Raw genomic sequence first — 10,248 nt, forward strand, 5'->3', positions numbered from 1 at the left:
TTTCTACTGACTTCATATATCACATAGCACCTTCTCAAACTCTGTTGTGGTCCAAAAAACACCAGATGGCACCCCTCCCCATGTGGTCAGGTGGGCACCAACCGAGCACCGACAAAACTTCAAATGCCCATATCTTGCAATCTGTAGCTCGGATCTGCAATCTGAAAAGATGGGTAGCCTCTATAATTCAAGATCTACACATCTATCTGCTGACATCTACCTGGGCCACCTATCCCCATCTTCCATGCCCGTCCGAGATCTACAACAACTTCTAACTTTGCACTACAGTATCTTGCACATCGGGGCTCCCTTTGACGAGCCGTCTGGACCGGCTTCTAGAGCACATCAAACACTACATTCCATAGCACCAACTTGGGACTTTGGACACCTTCATTTGCTATCCCATCTAGACCACCCTTTTAGCTCTTTTGGATCAAAAAACCATTGTAGACATACATTCCTACTACCCTTTGGCTGCACAGGACCTTGGTACCTGCCTTATCCTTCTACACTGCACCTGCATGCTGCCTTTGCTTGTCATAGACCACTTTCCAGCTTGGACAAACTTTGGTTGCACCATCATTTCCCACCTCCTCGTTGAAAATTTATGTTCAACCACACACAGGCTTATTGCTCTAAAACACTGCACACCCAAAACAAACTCTGTGCACACCACAAAGCACCTAACATATGTACAAAACCTGGCATCTTCCACCCGCTGCATTTGCTCATGCGGGTTGCAACGCCCCTTGCATTTCTTGTCATCATCCCTTTGGGTCAAGCACATAGCTGTCGTCATCACCATCCTTCTCTAGCAGCTCCACGTAGTACTCTATCCATGCAAATATCCAATGGTGTATATAGAAGGAAGCTAGTACGCCTTCACCGCTCCAAGCCTCTATAGGCCTCCAATCTGCTTTGTATAGAGCAGCATCATGCTCACTATCTTTCTCAACAGACATACCTGCAATCCTCTCCCAACCATATAGAGACAATACCTCCTCCAAAGACTCCTCTAGAATGACCCATTGCATTGTCGCTTCCATCAGCATGTCCATCAATAATGAGTCGTAGACCTGCGTTATCATTTTCTCCATCTCCCTAGCCAGTTCTTCTTCCTCATGCAAAATTGGAAGCACCTGTTCATAATCCAAAGGTTCTTCTATTAGCTTTGCACTCCACTCAAAGCTTGCAACATCTTCGACCACTGCATCTTCAAGATTATCCACACAGGTAGAACCATATGGCTCAACCATCACGTCTTGTAGACCCACTTCATCTTCATGTTCTTCAAGCACATGACCAACTGCTGCCTCTCTAGATAGGGAATAAAGAGGATCATCCTCTACCGCATCATCCTGTAGCATAGCCTCAACAGAACCTTCCTTCTCATTCTGTTTATCCCTACCATCATCTACCTCCACCAAGCTCAAACATGGGCCCTCTTTACCATCCTCCTAGGGTAGACTAGTAGTCACTACTCCATCTCTTTGCTCCTCTTGCATGACCGTATCAGCTTTTCCCTTCTTGTCAAAGATTTGTACATGTTGTACCACCATGGCATACTCCACAGCTACCTTTATAAGCATCGTCATCAGCACAATACTGCCTAGTACCTTCATCTACATGTCCTCCTCTCTATGCTTGGACACTTTCACCTGATCTTTATTCACATTGCCTACCAACAAATCTTCATGCAGAACATTAGACAGCTTCACCCTTACCATCTCAGCTTCATTAGGCTCCATTTGCTCGCCATAGCATGTGGACGCATCCTCCAAGCTATCCTCTTTACCTGTCTCATACAAGATAGAGCTTTGCACCATCATCATCATCACCATAGGATGACTCCATATCAGCATCCTCATCCTATTGCTGCTCTAAAAACGCTAGGCCACCATCTTGGTTTTGCACACTCTCTTCCTCTTCCTTCAAGTCTTGTGCATATGCAAATTGGCTATCATCTACTACAATTTGATACGAGGATTAAGGCTATCATCTACTACGCCCTTTAGGCTGCACTTGGATCCTGCCATTGGCTACTTTCTCCACACATACGTTCTCCTTGACACAAGGTATATCTTTGCTAATAAGCTCGGCTGCCGCGCTGGCACTGGCCCTTCACAAACAAGAAAATCCAAAGGCGGATAATCGACCATCGGCCTTACCTCAACAGGCTCTACATTTTGAACTCATGGAACCATCCTTGGTTGAACCATTGAACACACTGCCGCCGTAACAGGCACATAATCCTCAGGCTTCATCAAGCCCAACTCTAGCTTTCCTTTTACCTTTCTGCTCTTTATCTTGGCCAAATAGACCATCCCTTCATAGTTATCGGCATTGAACTCCACCTTTTCTCTGATTCTTGGATGCAGGCACTCCAAAAACTTTGACACTTTGAGTAGTTCATGGCCACGGCACCCCGTAGCTACCTCTAGTTGTCTTCAACAGGCTTCAAAAAGCTCAACAAAAATAGAAAAATCTTGACTTACAACTTGGCGAAACGCTCTTAACCTTGCACCGGCTTCCTTTGTAGTAATCACCTCTCAAAAACGCTCCAAAAACAGACTTTGCAACCTCTGCCGTGATTCTTGATCACTTCTCTTTAAACCATCGAACCACACTTTGGCTCATTCTTGCATCAGTAGTGGCACCGTCTGCAGTTTTTTCGCATCCATCAACATACGCATCGACAACAACCATAACTCAAAATCTGAAACCAATCATTGGGATCTTCAATGGCCATAAATATGGTGCCAAAATCTGGCTCCATCATCTCTCACAGCTTCAAATTCTGCCACCAAAAGCTTCAATCTTGGCTCCCCATCCAACAGCTAACACCATCCCACTCTTCATCAACTCCACAACCTCTAGCATGTGGATCTCCAACTACCCCTCTATGTTGCTCTGTGGTAAACCCCCCATGGTAGCGCCCTCTGTCCTCACGTCCTGTAGGTGTCGTCCTATCTACTATCATACATCTGTGAGGTTGCCCACTACCTTGTAGCCTCCGCCTTGCAACTGTGCCCTAACATAAACTCTTGTTCACGTCCTTCAAGTGCGGTATTGTTCCTTGTAACCCCAAGCACTGGTTTCTATCTTCTCTCTATAACCTCCTAATCTGCTTATGGGTTCCCCTTTGATTTGTAGCGCCATCCCCTGTAGTTGTCGTCTTGGCACACACCCTTTTAACGTCGACCATACGTATGCAGTAGAATTCATTTCCTTTTTATTAAAAAAAAAATCCATCTTGCTTTATAAAAAAGACCCATATTCACTAGTGCTCATGATATATCTTTCATAGCACCACTCGTATATATATTTGTGGAAAAAAGATCCATATTCACTGTTGGGCTCATGATATATTTGTGGAATGAGCTGAGTTTGGGCATGTGTGCAGGGATTTTTAGGGAGGATACAAACAAAATTGGAGTAGTTGAATGGTATCCTTTTATTTAACTACGGTATTCTTTTTACAACAATGAAAAAGTGTCTTAGCATTAATTTTTGACATGAATCCATGATTGTTTTTTGCACCTTTGAAGAAGGCAATGTCGATGCTATCAATATAATGGCTTGGGACATTGCTTTAGTGGCCAATTTTGTCGCAAAGTTTTGCGGCACCACTCAATATATAGAGCCTATCATGTCTAATATGCTTAATGGTAATCTTTTTACATATATGACTAAGATTGGTGTTACATGTATTGTCCATAGTCATGATCTTGTAGGTTGGTGCAAGAGTGTGTTAGAGGGTAGCAATCTTCATTTTTCAAAGAGTCACACTTTAACAAATTTGCTTCCCTCTAATAATCTATCTAGTAATTCATTAAATAAAGTTGATGATGACTTTTTCCAACCTATAGAAAGCCCACTAGATCTAAATCAAGCTAATGGGACCAAATCAAACAATGCATTCCTTTTATGGTATGCATATCCTATCACCTACGATAGGGTGTTTCATCCTAGTGAGGCGAGAGGAATGTATGCAACTGTTGGTAAGACGTTTTTAGAAAAACACTATAGTGCAGCATGGGTGTCTTTTGGTAGAAACTTTAGGAAAATTCAAAACTGATTTGACAAAAGGTTTTGTGGCCAAGAAAAAAATGGATTTCTCATCCGTTAATCTTCAAAACCTTCAAGAGAAGTCGAGCGAAATTCTTGATTTTATTAATCAAAATATGGGAGAGATAGAGGATCTACAATTTGGAAAGTAAATACCACCAATGAAGTGAAAAGTAGAGGATATATACACAAAGGTTCTAGAACATCAAAACTATATACGAAAATGTGGCAAGTTGGTGGTGGATGCAAAGGGCCGGCAATACTATGCACATGACTTGGCGGAAAAAGTGAGTCATAATTATTACAATTTTCAAGCGATTTTTATTTTATTTTTAGCTTTATCTCTTGGTTTTTTTTCCAATCTTATTCTCTATTTACTCACCTTTCATTATAGAGTAGGACCTTAATGGATGTACTCATGACAATGTCTAAGTCATCGCATAATACTTATATGACAAATGGATTCACACCATTGCTCAAGGATGAGGCTCCTCAATGACTATGTTATACAAGCCTTTTCCAAGGTGTTGTTAATATTGAGGATGAACATAAGGTAGTTTCTGTTAAAGTTAAAAATTTACGCTTTATAAGATAGAGATTCTTTTCACAAAGTTATTGATAATTGCTATCTAGGATGCTTGGTTGGGTGACCCACATGATGGCTATGAATTTTTTTGCTCTTCTATTGATAAATCCACTTTCAAGGATAGCCACCATGATCATCACATAACGCTAAAGATAACGAGGTTTGACTCCACAATTGTTTTAAAATAAAAAATGCAAGGTTTTTTTCTTATAAGTTTATCCCATCTCCCAAGTTATACACTCAACCTCTTAAGTGTCTCTGAACAATTTGTGAACAAAGGCTCAATGGAAAGTTACACTAACCAACGAAGTTCATGCTCTTGGGTACAATGATTTTACTAGTGTAAGTTTAATTAATGGTCATTCTCAACATAGTTCTCTTTTTAATTTCATTTTGGTGTGGACTTGAGTTTCTAGATGCTTGTAACTCTTTTATCTCTTAGTCTAACAATTTTGAAACGTATGCTTTCTCAATATATTTTACATTTAAACTATCTACTTGAATAATTTAAGGAAGCCTTTTATAGCACATTTCTTGTGTGCACGAACTCAAATAAACCAGTATTTTCTTACCAACTCTAAATCTAAAACTTTCTCTACTCACTTTATTATGATCTTTATGTGTATCTCCCACATAACTTAAAGCAACAAGTTAAGTGCCACTCTACCTTGGATGGCTACTTCCTCAAATGTTTCATTATGAAGCTAGCAATCACATAAGTATGAAAAAGAGCTCATGCAAAGCCACAAGCTATTCATGCAATGAATTTGTAGGCCAAAATGTTAGTATTCAACTACCTCTCTCTCTCTCTCTCTCTCTCTCTCTCACACACACACACACACACACACACACACACACACACACAAATTTAGGTATATGTAGCACATGGTATATATAAACTAAAGACTATTTGACTTTAAAATGTTTGTAGAACAAAATAGACCCTTTCCTTCCAGCTAGTTTAAAAGAGCAAGCAATTAATGATGCAAGTGAAGATCAAATTCTTTTCAAAGTCAATAATTAATAATGTTATGACTTTGTAAGTAATAAGGATCAAAGGCATGGTCTCTCTCTCTCTCTCTCTCTCTCTCTCTCTCTCTCTCTCTCTCTCTCTTATACATACACATATACATGAGTATTCTTGTTAAAATTAAATTTTGGTGAGCAAGAAAATTTGACACATGCAAGAAAGAGGAAGACAACGAAAATTTCAAGCCTTGCTAATGTTATGGTAAATAGTGGTCACATGGATAAGTACAGTGAACAATGTATGGATCTACATATATACGACTCATGCCATTAACATAGTCTTTTTTTATGTTTTTAGATCAAATATTCTTTGTAAACAAGGAATGAAGCACAATCCTCTGGTGGAAGAAAGGTGTGTTACTTGATAAAATATAAATTTGATGATTAAATGCATAAATTAAATAACATGTATTTTGATATGTAGGCCTTACATGATATCTCCAACCAAACTTGTCCTACTCTCCAAAGGAAAACCCCTCTAGTTTTGAGTGAAATAAATTATGCTCTATAATATATTGTAAATGGTAATGTCGTTGTAGTTTTTCATGTGTGTAGACTATCAAAGCAACTAAATCTTCTAAGGTTATTCATAAACCGGCAAGATACAATGATAGTTGTGAAAAAGAGGTGATTTATTGATTAAGAATAGTGAATGTGATCATGTTAATTGAGTTTATTACTTGCATGCACTTTGAGTGAATGGCTAGGTTTTGAATCGTTTATTTTTTGTTTGATTAAGGTGGTGATTGGAACCCTACTAAGAAATGGTCAAATGGAGGAGATAGCAATGAGCGCTATGAATGTGGATGACGTTGACAATATGTATGGTCGATTGTGACCAACAATCAAAGATCTCAAAACGATACACAAGGTGCACTTTTGTCAGTGCACAAGAAAAATAGAGCCGGAAGATCTTTTGAAATGTTATGTAGATTGGGTTATTAGCAACAAAATGCCTAAATGAAGGCTTTCTTACCGCTCCAATATTTGAGCTTAAATCTGGTAGAGAAAGACCGTAAATTTTTCTAATTGAATCCCTAAAGTGTTTATGGCTTTTTCTCTTAAGACCCTTTTTCAATCATTGAATCTCTAAAATTTTATGGCATTTTCACTTAAGACCCCTTTTTCAATCACTGAATCTCTAAAGTCTTTATGGTATTTTCACTTAAGATCCTTTTTTTCAATCATTACATAAGTTGTTTGCTGCATAATGCATGACATGTTTCTTAGTTTGAAGAGTCTTTTAAAATCAATATTTTTAGTTTTCCAATCAATTGAAACAATGTATACCCCCCCCCCCCCCCCCCCCCCCCCTCTGACATGTGGCGAACGTTGCTTCATCCGGTAGTGTTTCATGCGCCTCAGAGCACACATCTAACATAGAGAGAGAGAGAGAGAGAGAGAGAGAGAGAGAGAGAGAAGCCCGCCAACCGTACTAGTCATAACTTAAAAGGATGCATAATGTTCTTTAACTTGTCTATTGAGTAGGTGTATTCTCAAGTACATGTAAGTACACGATGAAATGTTGAATAAGTACTAATAATATTTACCCCAAAGTCATGTTATTCAACTACTTTACTAAGATTACTTGAGTATGTGTATACGTATTCTCAAGTGCATATAAGTACACTGTATAAATTCTATTAATGAAAGGTATCTCAAAGTGATATTCCATTACTTTAGTGGGATTACTCAACAAAGGGATGAAAACAACTTTTTTTTGTAATGTATTGGTAGTAGGTATTGTTTAAACAATAGTAGTAATATGTTCGTTAAGTAGGTGTTAAAACTCAAAGCCAAATAAATTTACACATTAAATATCCATAGGACTATATTGTAATTTGTAAAAATTTCTACATGGAACTTTTCTCATGTGAAATTCTTTTATCCACATTTTTCCATCTTGAAAAAGTAAGAGTTCCATGTGTGAAATCCTTTTATCCACATTTTTTTCATCTTGGAAAAATCAAATATCCAAATGGTGAACTTTTCCAAGATGTGTTTCCTTCTTGAAAATGTGTCATTTCTACATGTAAATAATAATCCTACCATGAAAAATGTGTCATTTCTAAATGGTGAAAATTCCCACTACATTTTCACATTAGAGAAAAAACACTCAGTTTTTTCAACATGGAATTTTGTAAACCATCTTTTTTTCTTGATGGGAAAATAAAAAACGTTGTTCTTTTCCATTTTAATATTGAAATAATGATAGGAAAAGAGTCTCCTTTCCCTTGTGTATATTTGTTATGAAGTTCTTGTGATGGAGGCTCTCCCCAAGCTGAGGAAAAATTCCTTCATCACTCCCACGTAAGAAATTCATACTCAATATGTAATACATTTCTTTTTCAGATGGAAATAAATATTATCTTTTGAGAATGTATATTAAATCCATTTGGAAAAGAAATTCCACGTATGGGATTATGTTCTCACACTAGGAAAGTATTTTTTCAATATAGGTTCTTTCCCCACTTTCCAAAACATTTTTCAAGTAAGAAAAGTCTTAATTTCCACAATATTGTAAACTAATTTCAACTTACCAGATTAAACATTAGGCAAAATTTGGACTCACAAAGGGGCCCTTTAAGGATTTTGACTTTACCTCTCTCTACCAAAACGGGTGCACGGATAAATTTTTGTAAATAAACTCCAAAGTTGGAGGAGGTTTGACAGTTAGAATGTCCTCTTCAAGCTCTATCTAGACACATCATAGGTGAATCAAAAAAAGAATCTTCTAAAATATGAGGAATCTCATGGCGTGCTATATATCAGTAGATAGAGCATGAAGAGGACATTCTAACTGTCAATCCTCCGCCAACTTTGGAGTTTATTTACAAAAATTTATCCATGCGCCCCTTTTGGTAGAGAGAGGTAAAGTCAGACTCCTTAAAGAGCCCCTTTGTGAGTCCAAATTTTGCATAATGTTCCTTCATTGCACAATTGTGATTGTTAACACTAGAATGGTAATAGGACACTTTTATGTCCTTGGACACTTTTGTGTCCTGTTAAGTGACCATTTTTCTTGAATTATTTGAAGAGTATGAAAATGAATTTCTAGGTGCTATATATCCACAAAGTTTCCTGATGAGCTGAAAAAAACTTAGCATTTTTTTTGGAGTATCGATCTCACCATTAAGCTTACTCTTGCACAACATTTTTGAACCTAAACTGTGTGAAAAAACGGGTCCTATTTTTGGCTTTTTTTCAATTTTTGGCAACTATACCACTCTAAACTTCATGTTTATGAGGTTTAGATGGCTAGAGGTTAGGCCTTCATAGTTCTCAACATGTTTTGATGCTTGTAGGGAGAGCTAAGTGTTAAAATTGAAAGTTATGACCAATTTATAAGAATTGCATAATCCTGTTTTTTGGCCAAAATTAGCACTTTTATGATTTTTTTGGTGGCTTTCTTGATATCCAAATTCAATTTTGATTGTGTAAGTGTAATGTATAACATAAAGCTAATCTTCCTTGAGTTTTGGGGGACCTAATATGCTATGTAGCATAGTATATGATGATGGTTGAGTTTTTTGATTGTTGAAGAATACGATACATTTTAGAGTAGCAAGTATAACTTTCTCAATATTGCTAGTTTCTTAGGCCAATTGTGTGTATTTTGTAGGTAGTAACCATATCTAATCATAGACTACAAACTTGGCTAGATATTGAGTAGTTTCTATGGGTTTCTAGAGGTCATAATGCTAAACCTAGTTTTTTCATGTTTGCTGTATTTAGCACTTTATCATTGCCCCCAAGGTTCCAATTGTAAGAGATCCATCATCCTTTTGACATGCTCCATGGCTCCTTTTGAATCCAAAGGCCCAAAGGGAACTAAGAAAACATGTATATAGTATCTGTATTGAGCGTGACTATAGAAACTTTGATGATAGGTCCGCAGAATGGCAAAAATGCAACTTTTTTTTACCTATTGTTTTTGCCAAAAAAAATAATTAGTGAGGTACAAGGAACCATATGTTTTGGTCACCAACCCATTGAAGTTAATAGGGCATTTTATCTTATTTCCTTAAAAAATCCCCACTCTTATTTATATGCAATCAACCGTAAAAAATTGTTGTTTTGGGCAAAATGCACTGGTCCATCAACTTTGGAGGCTTGTAGTGACCAAGGGATGTACAAGTTTCTCATTTTTTACATATGCAGTAGTTATTGAACTATAAGCTCATGAAAGGATTTTTCAAAATGAGTGGATCTACTATGGTTTTGGAATTTTTACCCAAAACCCTGAAAGGACACTTTTATGTCCTATTAGGTTACCATTCTAGTGTTAAGAGTTATTTTTTTTAGCACACCAAAGGGTCCACAAGAGTAGGTGCTTATCCTTTTAAATATTAGCCATGTTACATGACCGCACAAGGGCCGTGTACCATCGAACAAGAGCCATGTTTAGGCATCACCATGGACACCTAATTGATGCAGCACATATAGGAACGTAGGGGAGAACTCGTAGCACCATCTAGGAACCTCCTCCTTGGGTCACCCACCCTAGAAGAAGGATGCACTTGAGTGTCCAAGGGCAAGACCCCTAGCAACGTGAACACTACGTC

At 37.7% G+C, this 10,248-nt stretch overlaps 1 protein-coding gene across 1 annotated transcript; it reads right to left on the reverse strand.

The window, feature by feature from the left end:
• Positions 1-764: 764 nt before the first annotated feature.
• Positions 765-1,367, reverse strand: LOC147425564 (uncharacterized). The gene has a single exon (XM_086500081.1). It carries the CDS (start codon positions 1,365-1,367, stop codon positions 765-767), a length of 603 nt encoding a protein of 200 aa, XP_086356207.1.
• Between the last annotated feature and the right edge of the window lie 8,881 nt (positions 1,368-10,248).

The sequence above is a fragment of the Adiantum capillus-veneris genome, chromosome 25 (assembly GCF_014529385.1).
Source record: "Adiantum capillus-veneris isolate H3 chromosome 25, ASM1452938v2, whole genome shotgun sequence".
Classification (NCBI taxonomy): domain Eukaryota; kingdom Viridiplantae; phylum Streptophyta; class Polypodiopsida; order Polypodiales; family Pteridaceae; genus Adiantum; species Adiantum capillus-veneris.